The following is a 22,083-nucleotide window of genomic DNA, read 5'->3' as shown; positions in this document are numbered from 1 at the left end:
TTAATGGCAGGGATTTAGGACACAGTCTGTGTCCAAGAGGACAAAACAAGATCAAATACCTTTTATCTTAAAGGGATACTGTCATGAGAAAAAACCTTTTTTTCAAAATGAATCGGTTAATAGTGCTGCTCCAGCAGAGTTTTTGCGCTGAAATCCATTTCTCAAAAGAGCAAACAGATTTTTTTATATTCAATTTTGAAATCTGACATGGGGCTAGACATATTGTCAATTTCCCAGCTGCCCCAAGTCATGTGACTTGTGCTCTGATAAACTTCAATCACTCTTTACTGCAAATTGGAGTGATATCACCCCCTCCATTCCCCCCCCCCAGCAGCCAAACAAAAGAACAATGGGAAGGTAACCAGATAACAGCTCCCTAAGGCTAGGGGCACACGGCGCGATTTCGCCGCGATTCTGCGCTGGGCGAGTTGTCGCTGCGTTTTTTAAGCCGAAATAGCTTTGCTAACTTTGGCGCTGGCGTCAATGCAAATCGCGGCGAAATCGCTGCGCTAATTCACACGCGGCGATTCTTTTTCTACTGTCGCCCGGAAACGCCCAGCGAGGCAACTTCGGACGACAATAGAAAACGAATCGCCGCGTGTGAATTAGCGCAGCGATTTCGCCGCGATTTGCATTGACGCCAGCGCCAAAGTTAGCAAAGCTATTTCGGCTTAAAAAACGCAGCGACAACTCGCTTAGCGCAGAATCGCGGCGAAATCGCGCCGTGTGCCCCTAGCCTAACACAAGATAACAGCTGCCTGTTAGATCTAAGAACAACACTCAATAGTAAAAACCCATGTCCCACTGAGACACATTCAGTTACATTGAGAAGGAAAAACAGCAGCCTGCCAGAAAGCTTTTCTCTCCTAAAGTGCAGCCACAAGTCACATGACCAGGGGCAGCTGAGAAATCGACAAAATGTCTAGCCCCATGTCCGATTTCAAAATTGAATCTAAAAAAAATCTGTTTGCTCTTTTGAGTAATGGATTTCAGAGTAGCACTATTAACTGATGTGTTTTGAAAAAAACATGTTTTCCGATGACAGGATCCCTTTAATGTCTCACAAAATATACTCAGTCGCTTAAAATACCCCTGGTTGTCTTAGCATCGTGAACATCAGCCCCTGCTCCTGGGGTGCTTATTCAGAGACAATATGGTAAATGTTATCCAGAACCAAATTGACCTATCTTTTTTTCTGGAATGATACCAGGGGAAAAGTACCAGAAGGAAACCAATGCAGAGAACATACAGAGATAATGCACTGGCTGCAAGTCAACAGTGCTAACCATTGCACAATTGTGCTGCTGCCCATAAATACAAAGGAAACACCAGTGATAAGTAATGTATACAAATATCAAATATAGAGGCCCATTTATCAAAGGTCAGACTTTAGTGGTTTTAGAAACTATGATTAAATTCTAAGGGGCCCATTTAACACAATTATATTTTTTTTTCCACAAATCTCAAAAAAAACTTGTGGTTTTCTTATATTTCGAAAAAATGTCTAAAAATTTGAGACTGAAGTGTAAAAACCACGAAGACCTCTAATGCCAAACTTCGGCAAGTAAAATTTATTGAGGTCCTATAGAAGTCAGTGTGAGCTACGCTGATCTGATTGGAGTACTTTAAATCAATTCAAATTTTTGGAGGTTTTCTGCTAGGAATTGTCTGAAAAACACAATTTTTTAAGTTTAAGAGGTATTCAAATTTTTTTTTTTTTTTTTGGATAAAATACATGGTGAATTTATTAAGGTGTGTGTTTTATTTTATTCTGCCGGTTGCCAAATATTTTTTTTTTTTTATAGTTTTTATTTTAACAAATTTTTTCAAATACATTACAGTGCATTACAATACCACAGACATAAACAGATAAAACAACAAAAAAAAAAAAAAAAAAAAAGGAAAGAAAAAAGAAAAGAAAAGAGAAATACGAAAATGTAAAGTAAAAGTATATAAAGATATATAAGGGTATATGGGACCCTGATTAGCTCACCCCTGGGTACCTCTGCCTTCGCTGTCGCTCCCTCAGGCCATGTGTCTAACCTTTTAAGGTTGCTAAAACCGGTTATAAACTTAAATATTTCAAATACCTCCCTTGCCCCCTCCCCGGTGCGTTCCTTACCTTGCTACTGAGGAGTCTCCCTGTCTTTCTGTTTTAAACAGCATCCCTTTTAACTTGGTTTGTTAAGATACCTAACCCATGGACCCCAGACATCCCAGTATCTGTTACTCTTATTGTGGATAATATGTGTTATTTCTTCCATTTTTCTGATATGCTCTACCTCTTGCTGCCATTCCATACTACTTAAAGGGCCCCTCTGCTTCCAGTGTCTTGGAATTATTGACCTGGCCGCCTCCAGCAGGTGCAAGGTAAGTGGGTCCCTTAATAGACTCTTATTGCCCATATCATAACTTAGCAAGATCAGGGGGGCATTATCCACTGACAAATCATTATTAGTTATTTCTTTTATTACGTTAAGGATTTTGCCCCAATAATCTTGCAGTTCGTTACACTTGCACCATAAATGCTTATGTGTCCCCTTCTCCTTCCCACATCTCCAGCAGAGATCTGTTTGTGCAGGAAACATCTTATTCAGCCTAGTTGGAGTAAGATGCCATCTAGAGACTAATTTAAAATTCATTTCCCTCACTCTCACAGCTTTAGATGATTTATGGGCTTGTATCACAATCTTTTTCCACATTGCATAGGGGATCTCGATACCCAAGTCCTTTTCCCATTCGCTAAGAGCTGTATCTTTGCCCGGAGTGATATTTGATATTAAAAGTTTATATGTGTTTGATGTTACTTTGTTGGGGACCTCTTTACTTTCCAATGATAGTTCCCAATTAGTCATTTCCCTGTCCCATTCTTCCTCTCTACTTTTATAGATGTAGTTTTGCAGTTGGCGATAATTCCATACATCCCTAGCCTGTTTCCCCCATTTCTTCTGAATTACAGCTAAAGGAACCAATTTCTTTTTTTCCAAAAGATCGCTAATCCTCGTTATTCTCCCCTCGAAGGTCCGCCAATTCCCAAATGCACCCCTCTCCAGGCTAGGTGGGAAAGAAATGTTATTTGTCAAGGATTGTAATATATAGGGCCTTCTTGTCAACTTTAACCTAATTCTATTGCCATACCAGATCTTGAGTGTGGTAAATATTAAAGGGTGGGTTTTCACCTTGTCTGATATTTCTTTTGGCTCACACCATAAATAATTTGATAGGGGTATCCCTGCCCACTGATTTTCTATCTCTGCCCACTCTTTCTTCCCTTCTTCTCTTGCCCATTGTTTAATACGAGTAAGATGAGTTGAGATATAGAAAAACCAGGGATCTGGAACAGCTAGCCCCCCACGATATAGTGGTAGAATTAGTTGTTTATATTTAATCCTAGCTTGTTTGCCCTTCCAAATGAATTTTATAAATATAGATTTGATTTTTTTTAAAAAAAGCGGCTGGTAGGCTAATTGGGAGAGCTTGTAGGTAGTAGTTCAATTTGGGCATCAAGAACATTTTCAAAGCTTGTACCCTTCCCATCCATGATAAATTTATTTTATTCCATTTAATAACCTTTTCCTGTAATGATAGCATTAGGGGGGCAAAATTACTATTATATAAGTCAGACAGATTTGGAGTTAAGTAAACACCCAAATATTTAATATAACCATTTGCTTTTTTAAAAGGAAAGTTTTCTATTAGGCTATCCATCATGCTTTCTGGGGTATTAACATTCATTATATTCGATTTTGTGAGGTTCACCTTAAAATTAGAAAGGGTTCCAAAATGTTCTAAAAGTGATAAAAGGCTAGGTAGGGAGGACATCGGATTTGAGACGAAGATTAGAATGTCATCCGCGAATGCTATTGTCTTGTATTCTTTCTTTTCATACCACATACCCTCTATCTTTGCCTCCAATCTGATATGTGAGAGGAGAGTCTCAATTACCAGAACAAATAGCAAAGGAGATAGCGGGCAACCTTGCCTAGTACCATTACAGATATGTATTGGGTCGGATAGTTTACCATTCACTTTGACTCTAGCGAATGGGTCTTTATATAAAGCTAGGATGCGATTTATTGTAATCTCCCCTATTCCAAATCCCCTCAATACTTTTTCCAAATATAGCCACCCCACTCTATCGAATGCTTTTTCAGCGTCAGTTGTAAGAATTATAGTTGGAGTATCTGCTTTGTGCCCATTCTTTTGCCCGATTCTCAGTAATGATAAAATTTTATAAATATTGTCTTTTCCCTCCCTTTTAGGTATAAACCCGGCCTGGTCCTCATGTATTAAATCTGGTAAGTATTTTTTCAATCTGTTTGCTATTATTTTCGCATATATCTTTAAATCTATATTTATTAAGGAAATTGGTCTGTAACTTTCACAGAGCTGGGGGTCTTTCCCCTCTTTTGGGATAATTATAATGTTGGCTTCTTTTGCCTGTTTGTGGAACCCGCAAACTCCATCTATTGTATTATAGTATGAACACAGCAGGGGTATTAATTCTATTTTATACGTTTTATAATACAGAGCGCAAATTTTTTAGTGCATTATTCAGCGCAAAATTACTAAAGAATAATAAAAAAATTCCAAAAACCTCTAAAAGTTCAAAGATTAAAATAATGCAATAGGATCAACGCAGCTCCTATTGACGTCTATAGGACCTCAACAAATTTTACCTGGTGAATTTTTGTAGTTTTTGAGGTTTTTACACTTTATAAATCTCCAATTTTTAGAGCTTTAAAAATACTTGTTTTTTCTATATTTCTTTAAAGATTTGTGGAATAAAAAAAATTGATGTTAGTAAACAGGCCGCATAGTGTCACTTCAGTATAGAACTGAAGATAATGCACACATTAAAATATAAAATCTTTAATAGCTATAAACTAAATTATAGCTCTAGCAAGCTTATTACAAGCAATGACAACATTCAGGTTTGCTTCATGAAAGTAGTAAATCATTGATTAACGAAGACCCTTTAAACGTATAGCACATGCAAAAAAGTCTAATGACTAGTAATATGGTAGCCAATGATATTAAATAGGTTTCCTATGTGTATGTCTTCTAATTAAAGGTAAAATTTCTAAAATAAATAACAGTAATGCTAGTTTTAAGCACATAAATATTAGGACGAAGTTGGATTCAAAACGCCACACTAAAAAAAGACTAAAAAGTGGGCAATATGTGACAAAATTAAGTTCGCTCACCTAAACTTCCAGGAAGAAAAGACAGGCAGACATCCAGTACAAATCCCTTCTCAAAAGATAATGTTTGAAGGCATTCAGCTGAAAGCGAATACAGCAAATAAAATAAATACATTTCTAAACTGACTAAATGGTTTATTTATATTTTACATTTATCTTATATTAGTGAATTGCTGCTTAAAAGATGTGGCACAATGAGGGAAGGTACACATCTCCCAGAATGCTCTATAAAACCCCCACACATAAGAAGCATAATAGAGGCTGGGTGCAATAAGTTAGTAAGTGCAGCTGGTGTGAGTGATGTCACCAAATGGGGAAAGGAGCTCTCTGACGGAAGCAGGACATATGAAGTCTATGAATGTGAGGTACTTCTCTGGTGCAGAGAGATTGATAATACTTCTGTGCTAAGTCCGTAACAGACTACACTAAGTGGGGTTACAATGTTTGCCACACAGGTCTTGCTCTGTACAACAGTCAGTCAGTGGAATAGGCTGTACTGGCTAATAAACAAGAACTGTAAGTTATTGCTACTTTTGTTACTTATTTAACTTTTGAATACTTCATTGTGAATTCAAACAGATGGATTTCTGTTTAAAGTTACCTGGATGCTGCTGCCTTTCTAAAATGAGAAGTTATTGCTAAGGCTGTAAAACAAACCAATACATTTCACAACGACATAAACTGCTTACTTGTTAAATTTCTTCTTAACCACAATCGAACAGTGCAGTCTGATGCAGTAGAAGCAATGAGGAGTTCATTCTCAGATCGTTGTGTGTAGACAGCATGAACAGCATTTAATGCTTCTCTATGACCTTCAAGCGCAACAGGTTGTGTACACTAAGCAGGATATAAATAATCATTTAAGTATCATCATTTAGCTACTACTGCCCAAGCCTTACAAAAATGTTCTTTTAAAGGAGAACTAAACCCAAAAGTTAAAAAAAAAAACCCTTTCCCCTACCCTACAGGGACCCCCCTCCCTATTCCCCCCCAGCAGTGAACTCCGCTGGACAGAATCCACATGGAGGGGTAAGTAAAGAGTTAGGACCATTTGCCCGAGGGAGGAGGGTCTATGTAGGGTAGGGTTTTTTTAACTTTTGGGCTGTATTCTCCTTTAAGGACATCTTGATGAACTTTTTAAATTTGTCTAAACAATTAAGACTAACAATGTAACCATCTTTAATCCTTTATAAAAATGCTACATTTATTGTAGTTTGGACAAATTTACCCACATTGGATCACGCAAAATGTATACTCTTCTGGGGACCAGTTACTTTTGTGCAGCTTTTACCAACATAAAAAAAAGGCAATATTGTTTTTGTAGTAGTAGAAATATATGCCATTAAAGGGGTGGTTTACCTTTAAGTTAATTTTTAGTATGCTAAAAAAAAAAAAATTAGTATGCTCTAATGGGAGTCACTGACCCCATCTAAAAGGCTACAAATGTATTGTTATTGCTACCTTTTCATCTTTCTATTGAGGCCTCTTCATATTCATATTCTCTAGCAACTAAATTGCTAAAATTGGCAAATTGGAGAGCTGCTGAATAAAAATCAATAATAACCTCAAAAACCACAAATAATAAGAAATGAAGAAAAATTGCAAATTGTCTCAGAAAACCACTCTACACGTCATACTAAAAGTTAACTTAAAGGTGAAAAACCCCTTTAAGAATGTATGCACAAGATACATTTTGTAGGATCTACATATCACATGTGGCTTAATCTATAATCTTATGCACAGTGGACATTAAACTGTTCAGAGTAACCCTGGCATAGCTTGATACCCAATGACATGTGAGAGGTAAGAAGGTGTAAAAATCAAGCACTGATACAAATGGCAAATATTTCTGAAAAGTAAGCAAAGCTTGGTAAAATGTCAGATTCTACAAAAATATACGATTTCCTAGGGTAAACCTAATGTTTTGGCCTTGCATTCTTAAAGGAAAAATCAACCTGTGGGGAAAAAATCCCTACCCCCCACCTCAGGTAGACCTCCCTCCTCCCCCCAGGCTAACTACCCCCCCCCCCCCGCCGGAGAAATGCCCCATACTCCATACTTACCCCTCAGCGCAGATTCTTCCAGCGAAGTTCCATGCGCCCATCTTCTGCGTCCTCTATAAGCTGACTGTGAGGCCGGTATTTCTGCCAGTCATGTTACCAAAGACGCAGAAGATGGACGTGTGGAACTTCGCTGGAAGGATCGGCACCGAGGGGTAAGTATTGAGTATGGGGCACTTTCTCGGGGGGGGGGTAGCCTGGGGGGAGGAGGGAGGGAGGTCTACCTGGGGTGGGGTTAGGGTTTTTTTTCCCTACAGGTTGATTTCTCCTTTAAGTATGGCAATTTTTGTAGTGGAGTTCCAAAATTATTTAGTGTACTGCTGGGAATAAAATAGGTCTCTGATATTCTGTATTTATGAAGCAAGAATATAACTGATTCTATCTCTCTGTACAGTATATATTTTTTAATGTTATTAATATTGAGAACCCTATATCTCGTGGTGGAATCTCAGGCAGATTTAGAGCAAAATTGTGGTTTTACTATTATTCTAAAAAGCTCTAAAAATTCGAGATTTACGAAGTGGAAAAACCACAAAAGCCTTGCATGACAAACTTCTCCAAGTAAAAGTTGTCGAGGTCAGTGGAAGGAGCGCTGATCCTTTTGGACTATTTTTAAACCAATCAGAATGTTAGAGGTTTCCGGATTTTTTTTTTTAATTCAACATTTTATAGCTTTTTGCGTTATTTAAATTTTTTGTCAGATCATTCAGCACTTTTTTCATTCCTACTTTTTATAATCAGAACTTTTAATAAATTCAATGACAGTTATGGTTTTAGAGTTTGACCGTAGTCATGGTTTCAAAAACCTCTAAACCCACTAAAATCTGACCTTTAATAAAGAAGCCCCCACAAGTCTCTGCCTTTAAAAATACTAAATTGTACAAGATGTTGAAAAAAAAATCTAGCAAATAGTGCAAATGAAATGAGTAATTCTGTTGGCACCTAAAATGTAAAATATAGCAAAGTTGTTTAGAGACTTAAATAAGTAGATTGTACAATTCTTGTACAACAAAAAAAAACTCTCCACACATGTTTTAAATACCTTTTTATAACAGGTATGGATGTTAATAAAAACCATGTGGGCTTCATGTTTAGTTTGCAAAGGACTTTTATTATACAACTTTTAATATTTACGTGACCCCTTTAAGCGGTATATAGATTTTGGCCACCGGAAGCCAAACCATGCTAGCATTAAACAAATTGCAAATCCAGTGGGATAGGTGCAGCCCAGTTTCTCCAAAGAAAACTTATTTTGTCAAACTAGCAAGTTTGCCACAATAGACGGAGGAACATGACATGTTCATATCAGCATGGTGCTTTAGCAAGTTATTAAATAAAATCTACTTTTGTTTTGTATCATCATTATTACTAGAAACCTGCTTTGGAGTGCTTTTTTGTGGCCATTGTGTACTGTTCCTCAAGTAATCTCATACAATACATAATAAAGGGATGGTATAAAGTAAAATTTAACCTACCTTGTTGTTTTCTAACGTCCAGATAATCACCTTCTTATCAGATCCTCCAGACACTAATTCTGTCTCAGCACCTGGGCACAAACAAATAACGGAGTAATTTGCCAACTGTTCTATAAATAGGCAATCTATTTTATGAATAGAATTTTTTATGGCCAAAACTTTCAAATTCAACTAGGGAATTATTAAAATTTTGATTTGAGTTTTTCTAAAAAAATTCTAGTTACCGGTAAATTTTTCGAGATTTATCATACACTGGCCCTTTAAGAACGTAAATACAACTACCTTTTTGCCACCTAAAACCTGCCGGTTTAGCTGAAGGAAAACGTCCTGGGATCAATTTGGAGTTGTTTACAAGCCTTCCTGACATTCAAGGTTTTCTTTTGGATCCTTCTCACCCTAACCAGGTTTGTTTTTCCATTTTGCTACTATCCGAGTCCTAACCCCTCAGAAGCCATGTTCCAATATCTTGCACAGATGAGATCTAACAGGATTAAAACAGGCTGTCGGCAAGTTTAGATATATGGCGCTGAACCAGTAGGCTGTATCTGTGCTATAAACCAGCGGTTCTGGATGCTTTGTTGGCCAAAGGGACATAAAGGACTGATTTGCATGTCTCTGCCCATGATGCCGTATGGGAGAATTAAAACTCTCATTTTTGGTATCTAGGCAGTACTGTGTGTATGGCATGAGACCTTCTGATTTCAGAAGGCTTCACTTTGGATGTAATTGCTTGTGAAAGGATTTTTGAATCCTTTTAGTCCTTCTCATCCTACAACAACTCCCATTCGACCCTTGATAAATCTGCCTCCAAAGGTATGCCTTTCCATGGAGGTTAACTCTATAATAGCCTTTCCTTGTCCTTTAACAGTTTTATTCTGATGCCAGATCTGCTGGCAAGTGAATACAATAAATGCACACTTTCAGGTATTAGAACAGTCATCAACATTTTATGCACACTGAATTTATGTTGTCTCCAAATAACGATCATCACAATTTTTGTGATTACTTATGTAACTCCCTGCATCTTTTATTAATATGATAAAAGATACAAAAACACTGCACATCAGTATGCATTTTCATGCTATTTTCATGTAGTTTTGGTTTATCTGTAACTCCCTGCACATGATAATACATACTGATGTGCAGAAAGAGTTATATCATTAGATGCGGGGAGTTACAGATAAACAAAAATTGCAGCTATCTTGCTGCATAACACTGCATAATGATGTGCAGTGTGGAAGGTGATCAGTGCACACCTTTTAATGCCTTGTCAAAATATATGGTATGTCCCCTTTAATGTGTATTTTATTTCAGACTCTCTTTGCTTTATTTGCTGGATTAAAAAAATGAAATTAAATTAATGAAAATTTAATAAATTCAGGAAAATAATACTTGTAACAGAAAACCAAATGCAACATGTTTAAAATGGTTTTGAACATAATTTTAATACTTCTGCTTCTTTTACACCTCTTCAATACTTACTACAGTCATTCTTTTGAATCCAGTACACACAGTTTACTCTTCCAGTATGGCCATGTAGAGTGGATATAACAAATTTTTTCTACAAAAAAAAACAGGAATTTCAATGTTATTAATTGAAAAACAAAGCCAAACAAAATCATGTGCCTCCATTTGGGCTTATCTGGAGAAACTGGGAGAGAAAAATCAGAACATGGCCTAAATGTCCCAGTTATTGATTTGCAAATCATGGTAAGTATGAATTGTATCAAAGGAGCTAGGAAAAGCACTAGTGTTCACTGTTGTCACAAATAGCTCAAAAAGGCCCAAATAACATCTATAACAGAGGTGCTACTATGCATGAGCTAACCTTAGTTTGATATTAAAATGAATAGTAATGCAACTTTTTTTTCAAGTTTTAAGGGGCATGTTTACTAACATTGGAGATAAATATCTGGAGAGATAAAATAACCAGTTCCTCTATAAAAGGTGCAACCTGAAAGAGCAAAAACCTGCTTACACGGCAGTGAAAAAAGGGAATGAGCACGTCAACATTTTTCTCAGTATATAAATATATTTTTAATGGGGCTATTGACATGAAATTTACACTGTTAACAAACCAATTAATCCACACATACAAAGAACTCAAAACAAATAAATCCATAAAATTAAGTTACGTAAAATAAAGTGGAATAAGTATTGATCAAATGAAGAAAAGGAGGTGCAAAATGCGATGGAAAGCCAAGAAGGATGCTGAAATCTGGCAGTATATAGAAAGCAATCCTGCCCCCTATCAATGCAAATAAATTTCAGCTGGAAAGAAGACCTTGAATTAGCAGGTACAGTTGTTTTAAAGAAAACAATAAGTAATGCACTCAACCAACATAGCCTCTGTGTATGCTCACCACGCATCACTGCTGAAGAAAAAGTATTTTGAAGCTTGTTTAAAGTTTGGTGCACAACATTTGGACAAACCAATAAAATTCTGGGAGTATGTAGTCTGGTCAGATGAGAGCAAAATTTAACCATTTGCATGTCATTGCACATCACTCCAAAAACACCATATCAACAGTTAAAGTTTGAAGGTGGGAACATCATGGTGTGGGGCTTTTTTCAGCATATGGTACTGGCAGACTTCATTTAATTGAAGGAATAATGAATGGAGAAATGTACCGGGACATTCTTGATAGGAATCTGCTGCCATCTATCAGGATGATGAAAATGAAATGAGGGTGGGGACATTTAAGCAAGACAATGAACCCAAACACACAGCCAAGGAAACTCTCAATTGGTTTTAGAGAAAGAAAATAAAGCTGCAAGAATGGCCCAGTCAATCACCCGACTTGAATCCAATTGAAAATCTATGGAAAGACCTGAAGATCAGAGTCCTTAGAATAGGCCCCAGACAGTTTGTGTGGAAGAATTGGCCAAAATCACACCTGAGCAATGCATGCGACTAGTTTCTCCATACATGAGGGATCTTGGAGCTGTCATTACAAAGCTTTTTCTACTAAGTTTTTGATATATTTCAGTAAGCATGTTCAATGTTTGTTCCCTGCATCAATACACTTTACTACACATAACAAATTATGGACTTATTTGTTTAGACTTCTTTGTATGTGGCTTACTTGGGTTGCTATTGACATCTGGTGTAAATTTCATGTCTATAGCCCCATCAGAAATATATTTACCGAGATTCCATAAGTGTTCCGGTTTAAAGGTGGTTCACCTTTAAGGCAACATTTAGTATGTTATAGAATGGCCAATGCTAAGCAACTTTACAATTGGTTTTAAATATTTATAGTTTCATAGTTATCTGCATTTTGTTTCTGACTCTTTGCAGCTTTCAAATGGGCGTTGCTGACTCCCTTCTAATAATCAAATGCTCTGTAAGACTACAGATGTATTGCTATTGTTACTTGATATTCCAGATCTTTCTATTGAGCTCCTCTCCTATTCATGTCCCAGTCTCTTATTCAAACCAGTACATGGTTGCTAGGGGAATTTGGACCCTAGCAACCAGATTGCTTAACATGCAAATTGAAGAGCTGCTGAATAAAAATCTAAATAACTCAAAAACCACAAATAATAAAAAATGAAAACCAATTGCAATTGTCTCATAATATACTCGCTACATCATACTAAAAGTTCTCATAGGTGAACCACCCCTTTAAAAAGGGTGAGGTGGCAACCCTACCTAATGGCCTTAGAGTAGGGTCTGCATAATAACATTAAATGTGTTTCCAATAAACAGTATTGTTATTTTACCAAATAAAATAGCAATCAATACACGAATGAGAACAAAGTATTAATTCGTTAACTGATGTTTTATTCACAACACTTTTCGTCCCTGTCAAATTACCCAAGATACATAAAGTCAGTGAGAAGGAAACGTATGCCTAAATACACAACAAAAATGACATCCGTTTTATGATTTACAGTTCTATCACGTAATGGATTATTTAGAAGTGGATGGGTTTACAAACACGAGCCACAGCGGCTCTCGTATTTTCCATTTTCTCTATTCTATATAATAACTTGGTGGTTGTTACCTGAGGGTCGTACAGTGCTATGGAGTGACAGGTCCCACATGCAAGAACTCCAGTCCGACTCCAGCTTACACAGTTAGGACAGCGATTTGCAGAGAAGGCAGCATGTGAAAGTTGCACTGTGGCAGCAGACATGTTTGGGAAGGGACCGCCGTACGTCACGGTCATGTGGTCATACCATGTGACCGCTCCATTGCGCATTACTCATTATTGAGCGGTACATTCAAACAGGCAGGAGCGCTAATGGATTCTACTGGCAGGCAGCGAACATTTCACAGGACCTGCAACTTTTAGTCTCCGTGGCTGGCAACTTGTAATGTAGGTTTAGTACAGGCTGTAACCTCTACTCTAGATTTTGGGGCAGTTACTTTGTCACTGGATATTTGTATCACACTGTGCCTCTGATTTTTTGTGGGCTATGGGGGGGTGGGGGTATCATTGTGCCTCTGATTTTCTGTGGGCTATGGGGGGGGGGTATTACTGTGCCTCTGATTTGCTATGGGGGGTATCACTGTGCCTCTGATTTGCTATGGGGGGGAGTATCACTGTGCCTCTGATTTTCTGTGGGCTATGGGGGGTATGCACTGGCCATTACATAATGCACCTCATAATCAGCTATCGGCTTATATAATTGTGCAGGGGGCCCTCTGAGTCAGGTCCTCTGGAGAGTCCCAGGTGCCCCAGTCCAACACTGCTTCCCCCAATGCCTGGAGTTGTCCTGACAACTTGGATACAACTTTCCTCCTTGCATGGAATTCCCTGGCTGCTCTAATCACAGCTCTGCAGATCCGTTTGACCAGGGAATTGACTAGCCACTTACAATAAGTAATTCTTCTTGTACATGACTGATAGCTAAAAGGTCAGTAGAACTGAGTGCTATTTCATTTTTTTGTTCGTTGGGGCTGATAAGGTGGCATTCAGCACAAGATAGAAAAAATGTGTGTGTTTGAAAGAACCCCCCCCTCCGCAAAAAATTAAAATGCTATAAAACATTTTTTTGTTTGTTCCTCATTTATTGTCTGTGACCTGAGTACTCTGTGCAAGGAGTTTTGGGATAGCATTGAATGGTTAACTGATTAAAGGGGAAGGAAACCTCGTCGGCACTAACCCCCCTCCCCCCTCCCGTGTATTGCCCCCCCTCCCTCCTCCCCCCTGGCCTACCCCTCCCGCTGGGCAAATGCCCCTAACTTGTTACTTACCCTTCTGCGCAGGTCCAGTCCAGGGCGTTCACAGCCGACATCTTCTTCCACGCGATCTTCTTCCTCCTTTGACCGGCGTTTTGGCGCAGTAGGAGCATTTCGCCGGTACGGATCTACTGCGCATGCGCCAAAAGTCACGTGCATGCGCAGTAGATCGTACCGGCGAACTGATCCTACTGCGCATGCGCCGGTCAAAGGAGGAAGAAGATCGCGTGGAAGAAGATGTCGGCTGTGAACTCCCTGGACTGGACCTGCGCAGAAGGGTAAGTAACAAGTTAGGGGCATTTGCCCAGCGGGAGGGGTAGGCCAGGGGGGAGGAGGAAGGGGGGGCAATACACGGGAGGGGGGGTGGGGGGTTAGCGCCGAGGAGGTTTCCTTCCCCTTTAAGGAGAAGTTGCAAGCTTCCTTAACCCTGAGCTGGCCTCTGTGTGTGTGTGTATATATATATATATATATATATGTATAGAGCCTCACCCTAAGGTGTCACTGACTTCCAGTGGCGTAACTACTCGCCAGTGGGCCCTATATATACACCTAGGTATGCCCTTGGGGTAACTAATAATAAAAGTTAATTAATAACTGTAATATTTTATGCACATCATTTTTGTAGTTTTACGCCAATATATGTGCGGATGAGTACAAAACCATTGTGTTTACATGTGGGCTGCTTTGATTTTTTTGCCTGGGCTGCTTTTTACTCCCAGTCCGGCCCTGTGATGAGGTAAGAGGTTCTAGGAGAGTCACAAAGAAAGATATTTATAGATCTATTCCAGAAGATTAAATAGAGGAGTCCGCTATTGTTTTTTTTTGTTTTTTTCACTCAAAAGTTCACAGCAATTCAAATTATTCATTTAATTTTGCTTAGAAATGCACTTTCTATCTTCATGGAAAAAAAATATATGGGTGGTAAATAAATAATTCAGCACAAGTTTTTTTTAAACGCTTTAAGGAAAAAATAAGTGCAAAAAGAAAGATATAAAAAGTTTTGTATGTATTATATTTATGTATTATATTTACAAATCCATAGCAATTGGTGAATGGGGAATAATGTTGCCTTTCGGTACTTTTTTTTAGTGAATGTCAAATACAAGTCAATATACTGGTTATGTCAGCTTTCTTTACCTTAGTAAAGGAATATTCTTTGCAGTATAACACATTCCATATAGTCTTAAAGTTGTGCAACCATCTCCCCCTTTTAAGTTCTAATTATTTTAAACCATGTTAAGACTCACTGACACCTATGAATTCATCCTTTAGATATTTAATGTTGTTTCCAGGTATAAATTAGGTCAGGAAGTCTTTAGTGCAGCTCAGATGAAGACATAATTGTACAGATTTTGGTCATTTAATAAGGCATTCTTACATTCATTTTAAGATAAAGCTGATATTAAATCATAGGCATGTTTCATTAGGTACTGTATGTTAATCCAGGGATACCCATTAATGTTTACATTGTAAATCTTTTCATCAAAGCGATTTTATTTGTTTCCTGATCTCCACTGCAGAAAGATTCGAGAGCTATTGAACCTGAAATTCTTTCATTTGTTTTCAACCTTAGTAATTATGAAACTGTGCAATGCATTAAAAAAAAAAATAAACCCTGTTGCTTATCTGCATACTGAAGGAGAATGGGCTGTTTTTCACAAAACACCAATATTTGTTATACCAATTAAAAAAAGAGAATTAGAAGAGTACAAGTACTTTGCTCATACACTTTTCTCTGTCAGTCACGCAGGTAAAGTTTTAAAATAGGGTCACTTTTCAAATAACTGCCACCTACATTAATGTCTTGGTTATGGTTTTGGTCTAATTTTCACTCACTTGAGGTAATCTCCTTATGCTGATAATTAGCAAAGCCTCATAATTAAATATAGTCACAATGATCACACATTTAAGGTAGTGACTACTGGAGGTGAGTTTGAGTACATTATCATCTGTCATGCAGCAGAAATAAAATGTAGTGTGATTTTAAATTAAAGAAAGGAGAAATGTAGATCCTGCATCAGGAATTCAGGAGATCAAATCTACCAAAGAGAGTGGTATGACACAGGAAAGGATATATTAATACTGTATACACACACACACACACACACACATATATATAACTCCTTCAAAAAACCGCAGCTCAGGGCTTAATCAAAGTGAACAAACAAGGGGTTTATTCAGCCCCTGCACTCGGGCCGTCTTCAGGAATACAGTATACTTGCCACAATATATATATATATATATATATATATATATATATATATATATATATATATATATATATATAGCGTCCATGTTGGGCCGGCACTACTCGTAAGAAAAGTTTATGGTGCCTGGGTGCTATCAGCAAAGTGAGTAAGACATTCTGGGCAGGTCTTAAGATGCAAGAAAATCTGTGAAATTTATTGAAAATAAATAACTAAAAGTTTTGGCTAATCCTATAGCCTTTCTCACTTTGAAAGGCAAATTCCACATTTGCCTTAAAACAGTGCTGTCCAACTTCTGTGGTACCGAGGGCCGAAATATTTCTGGCCTAAATAGTGGAGGGACGATAATGGAAGCCGGTGTTGACCACTCCCTGTTTTTAAACACACGCACTTCAAATCACACCCATGTTACCACAGGATCATGTCCACATTAATTCACACCAAAAAACCAAATGGTTGGTGCTCACTGCAGAGATATTACTTATCACTGATTTGTGAAAAAAGTTTTCATATCAAGGCATGTGCCTCCTCTTCCACTTGGATAACACAGCACCCCCAGCACATGATTAAACACCTTAGGGCCCCCTAACAATAATTGTCAAATGCTAACAAACCCCCAGAACAAATACCATGCTTATGTTCCACAGGCAGAGCAGGGCACACACAGGAAAAGTATGACACACACAGGCAGAGTATGGCACAAACAGGCAGAGCAAGGCATATACAGTCAGAGCAGGGTAGACACAGGCAGAGCAAGGCACACACAGGCAGAGCAAGGCACACACAGGCAGAGTATGGCACACACAGGCAGAGTATGGCACACACAGGCAGAGTATGGCACACAGGCAGAGTATGTCGTACACAGGCAGAGCATTGGGGGTTAGACTCACCATGAGTCTGATAACTTGTGAGGACATATTCATATAACATCTATGGTAACTGATCATATGTCTACTTTAAACTGTGCTTGTAATGTGAATGACCCAAGCTATCAGTTTTAGGCCACTAATTTAGGCTCATTAGCCTAGGGACAAATTGCATTGTACTTTTACAATAAGAAGTTGGGATTTTCACTAACAAAACTTTTTGGTTATAACTTTTCCATCCTGATACCCTCTATAATTGGAACAAGGGATTATACACAGAAGCTGCAGCTGTGAAAGACTTTTTTCAGTTACTTTCTATAATTTAAACCACAATTCACCCTTTAGTAAATGTGCCCCAAATTTCCAGTTGCCTGTAACCGGATTCTATAACACTGAGCTAAAGGCTTGGTGTGAGAGTACACAGTAGTTTACAAGGTAATAATATTTAAACGAAAAGGTATTTCTAACTTAAAACAGTTTCTTTTAAAATACTTCAATACAATAGTTCAGTTTTAAAGGTGTTGGCCTTTAGTTGAGTTGTTTTCAGATTTTTTACCAGAAATAAACACTTTTGATTATTATACAAATTGCAGTGTGCTGCAGCATATTGGATTTCTGTTTACCAGAAATAGACATTTTCCATTGCTTTCAATTTCTTATTTTTTAATGTTTTCCAAAATGTAAGTTTCGAGGCCTGTTTACTTACTTCGAAGCTTGTTTCCTCAATCGTCTCGCTAATGAATCTTCGCTGACGGAAAGTACATCAGCATTTCATTGCTGAGGAGAAATTACTAATTTTAATGAATACACAGTTGCCACGAAATAACGTCTGATTTAGTTGCACAAAGTATGGCAAAGATTTCAGAAGCAAAAATTGTGAGTAAATCTTTCCTTAGATTCGTTAGCACGAAGATTTCTTAGCGATTTTTAACTTACTTATGCTTACATCAATTTAAATTCAAGTGGGTATATAAAGACCATATATATGTATTTATTAGTGATGCTTGTTAGATTGCTGGAATTGGACACTTTTTATTAAATATGTCCAAGAAAGCAAAATCAAGAGAATAGAGAAATAGGCCATAAGCCCACCCTAAAACAAATGTGGTGGGGTGAGCTAAATGTTAAAAAATGTGTAAATAATAAAAAAAGTAACACCACAAAATCAGATTATTAAATCGCCAGTCACTATCTGGTAAAATATACTTTATCAAAAGGGTAACAAAGAGAAACTTTTAGATTTTGATAAATAAGCAGAATAAGGATTGTTCGCCTGATGAAAATTCGCCTGGTTAAATGGTTTGAAAATTCTCGAGCACTTTTTTACTATAGAAGTGTCTTACTCGCATTTTTGTAAATTGGCAATGTCACTGCGGATTGTAAATTTGGCAATTTTTTGCCAAAAAACACAATTCGCCCTTTGGTAAATGTGCCCCTGTGAGTGAGCAGCATTTTTATAGAGTTTTCTTCATTCAAATCAGATACATGTGCAGACCCAACCCACTCAGGCCCATCCCATGGGAATTTACTTTGGCTGTTGCCTACTGAGCATGCTCAGTTATTCCAAACTCAGATTACTTAAAGGGAAACTAAAGTCCAAAATAGAATAATGCTATAAATGCTGTATTTTGTATACTAAACATAAACATGAACTTACTGCACCAGAAGCCTAATAAAACAAAGTCACCATCTTGTAACTTTGTCATACATCTTTGCAAGACCATGCACATGCTCAATGTGGTCTGGGCTAAGCTTAGGGATTGTCATTAATTATCAAAACAGCACAAGTAGAAGTCACTCAATATTTAAACACTAGATTAAAAATAAATATACAGTTATCCCCTTGTTTTGTTCTATTGCACTTAGATAATAATAAACTATTTTCAAAGCCTGAACTAAAATCTATCTCTCAAGAGAGATACTTAATGCTTTGATATTTGCCGCTTTCAAAGAAAGCACTATACAGTTATTGGCTGAAAAAAGAATCTCCTTCAATAACAGATATCACTTCATACCTAAACCAACTCAGTTGACAAAAAGCTTTGAAAGTTGAATCAGAAGAAAACAGGTTCAAAGTTATTCAAGCTTACATTACATGGTCTCTTTATTTTGAAGTTTGTGATTCCAGAAACAGGGATTAAATATTTAAGTTCCTCCATATGTAGAACATATGTTAGTCTGTGATTCCGATTTATTTTAAAAAAAAACTATGTTTTTTCCCTTCCTTTGTCATCCACTTGATTTTTGATTAATTAATTATTTAATTATATATTTTATTACTTCTTTTATTTGAATATTTTTCATTTCACGTTTTTTTCATTTTGAACTAGCACACTCAATGTTACCTGTAACGTTTCAGAGATGGCAGGATTGTTTGCACGGCTATTAAATGCTAAAGACAGAGATGCCTTACTCAGGATGGCAAGAAACATGCAACAGATCACTTTTCAAAATACCAGGATTTCTCTCTACCCTGATTTCTCGCTGGAAATTCAACGGCAAAGGTCACGGTTCCAGGAGGTCAAAAAACGCCTGAGGGAAAGGAAAATCGAGTATGCCATGCTATATCCTGCTAAACTTCGGATTCAAGCGAACGGCAGCACCCAATTTTTTTTCTTCTCCTCAAGACGTCTCTACATGGTTGGATAACGCGGCACTGTAAAGTTTATTTCTTTGACGTCCTCACAGACCCCTAATTGGATTACAAAATTTGTTTCCTTCAGCTTTGTTCGTGGGGACCTTAGTATCTTCTCCTGGGTGACTACTATTCACGTGAGCATGTGGTTAATTTCTTTCTAATGCTATTTACGTTTGCATACAGGATACTGTACGACTTTTCTGAATGGATTCATGCTGACTTCTTTTAGACGCATTGGTGTCGCAATATATCCTTTTTTTTTATTTATTTTTTTATATTCATTCTAGCATGGATTATCCAGCATTTTGCTTTGTTTCTCTACCCATGGCTCACACTATGCATCCTGGCTGTTGGCCGGCAGGCCCAGTATAATTTAACTTTTCTCAGACTCCTCTCAGCTGTCAAGTACAGCATTTCAACGGTTTAACTACGTTTCAATAAAAATGTGGTTTTTTGTTGGTAGGTTCAGGGCTCAAATTCTGCCACAGTTGGGTCTCGGCAAAAAGGGAGGGGCTCCCCACACTTCTGTGCAGGGGACGGGAGTTAATCAGTTATTTAGTTTGAAGGTTACACGGGTAGATCTAAAGTGTTTACATGTCTATATTACCTACAGGCTCAAGAGGCTTTTGTGCCTTCTTTCCAGGATCACGTTCATTGTGTCACTGAACTGTTTGCATGTCTTTATATGCCACATGTCTATAAGTGGCTCTGTATGCCTTATCCCCAAGATCACAATGTTAACAATACCTCCTCATGGCTTCCGACTTAAAATTTTCCCTACTCTCCTGGAATGTAAGGGGCTTAAATGATCGGATTAAGAGAAAGTTGGTGCTAGATCATGTCAAATCACTTGATGCGGAAATAATACTATTACAAGAAACCCACCTTACAGGAAGTAAGATTTTATCCCTTCGGCGTCCCTGGGTGGGTTGGGCCTTCCACGCCACATATTCTCCTTACACTGGGGGGGTATCAATCTTGGTTAAAAAAACTGTGAACTTCCAGTTACTATCTTTGAGGTCTGACCACAAAGGCAGGTTCATCTTTCTGAATTGTAAGATTAACTCTGTAAATACTGTTTTGGCCAATATGTACATTCCGCCTCCGTACACTGATGAGTGTGTGATTCAGTTTGTAAACTATGTAGCGGATTTCCCATATGCCCAAATTATATGTGGTGGCGATTTTAACACAGTTTTAGATGACCGTTTGGATAGGGTAAGGAGCTCTGGCGCTACTTCCAGTACCAGAACATCTAACTTAGCAGCTTTGATGGTGGATGTCTCTTTGGTGGAGGCATGGCGTCACTGCCGCCCCTCTCCGCTCGGTTTCTCCTGCTTCTCCACAACTCACATGTCCCTCTCGAGGTTGGATATGGTGTTTCTCTCCAAAGGTCTCCTTTCGAATATACAAGGAGCTCATTATCAAACACGAGGTATCTCCGACCACGCTCCCCTTAAGATAACGTGGCATACTGGCCCCGCTTCCCAAGGTCCTAGGCAATGGTCTTTCAACCCCGTCTGGCTCAATATTATAAATAACGATACATCAATCGCCAGCTCCATTACAGAATACTTTTCCTTAGATCACACCCCTGTTAACACCCCAACAGTTTGGGAGGCCTTTAAAGGGGAAGGAAACCTCCTCGGCGCTAACCCCCCACCCCCCCTCCCGTGTATTGCCCCCCCTCCCTCCTCCCCCCTGGCCTACCCCTCCCGCTGGGCAAATGCCCCTAACTTGTTACTTACCCTTCTGCGCAGGTCCAGTCCAGGGAGTTCACAGGCGACATCTTCTTCCACGCAATCTTCTTCCTGCTTTGACCGGCGCATGCGCAGTAGATCCGTACCGGCGAAATGCTCCTACTGCGCATGCGCCAAAACGCCGGTCAAAGGAGGAAGAAGATCGCGTGGAAGAAGATGTCGCCTGTGAACTCCCTGGACTGGACCTGCGCAGAAGGGTAAGTAACAAGTTAGGGGCATTTGCCCAGCGGGAGGGGTAGGCCAGGGGGGAGGAGGGAGGGAGGCAATACACGGGAGGGGGGAGGGGGGTTAGCGCCGACGAGGTTTCCTTCCCCTTTAAGGCCACTCTCAGATCTACTCTCCACACTGAGATTACAGCCGTTAAAAAAGCCTCACGCCATCTTGAGATGCAGTTAAGCCGAGAAGTTGATACCCTTACTGTTAGTGTGCAAGAAAACCCCTCTCCACCCACATTATTAGGGCTAGTCCACACGGGGAGATAGCGACGCATTTGCGGTCGCGGCGACAAAGCGCCGCGACAGTCGCCGCGACCGGCGCAGGCGACAGTTTTGTATGGGCGCCTATGTAAAAACGCCTGTGCTAACCACACGAGGCGATGCGCTTTTCAACAGTCGCCTGAAAAAGCCTGGCGAGGCATTTTCAGGCGACTGTTGAAAAGCGCATCGCCTCGTGTGGTTAGCAC

At 38.7% G+C, this 22,083-nt stretch overlaps 1 protein-coding gene across 1 annotated transcript in view; it reads right to left on the bottom strand.

Moving 5' to 3' along the window:
• The window catches only part of elp2.S (elongator acetyltransferase complex subunit 2 S homeolog), an 82,923-nt gene extending 69,941 nt beyond the window's left edge, over window positions 1–12,982 (bottom strand). The window contains exons 1-5 of the mRNA XM_018269398.2: window positions 12,750–12,982; window positions 10,222–10,300; window positions 8,740–8,810; window positions 5,894–6,041; window positions 5,208–5,285 (exon numbers count right to left, since the gene is read on the bottom strand). Coding sequence (XP_018124887.1) covers window positions 5,208–5,285; window positions 5,894–6,041; window positions 8,740–8,810; window positions 10,222–10,300; window positions 12,750–12,947 — 574 coding nt within the window. The 5' untranslated portion in view covers window positions 12,948–12,982. The remainder of the gene's footprint in view (window positions 1–5,207; window positions 5,286–5,893; window positions 6,042–8,739; window positions 8,811–10,221; window positions 10,301–12,749) is intronic.
• Between the last annotated feature and the right edge of the window lie 9,101 nt (window positions 12,983–22,083).

This window comes from Xenopus laevis, chromosome 6S (assembly GCF_017654675.1).
Source record: "Xenopus laevis strain J_2021 chromosome 6S, Xenopus_laevis_v10.1, whole genome shotgun sequence".
NCBI classification, from domain to species: Eukaryota; Metazoa; Chordata; class Amphibia; order Anura; family Pipidae; genus Xenopus; species Xenopus laevis.
Note: the sequence above shows the minus strand (reverse complement) of the source record. Positions and strands in the feature narration are given on the sequence as shown.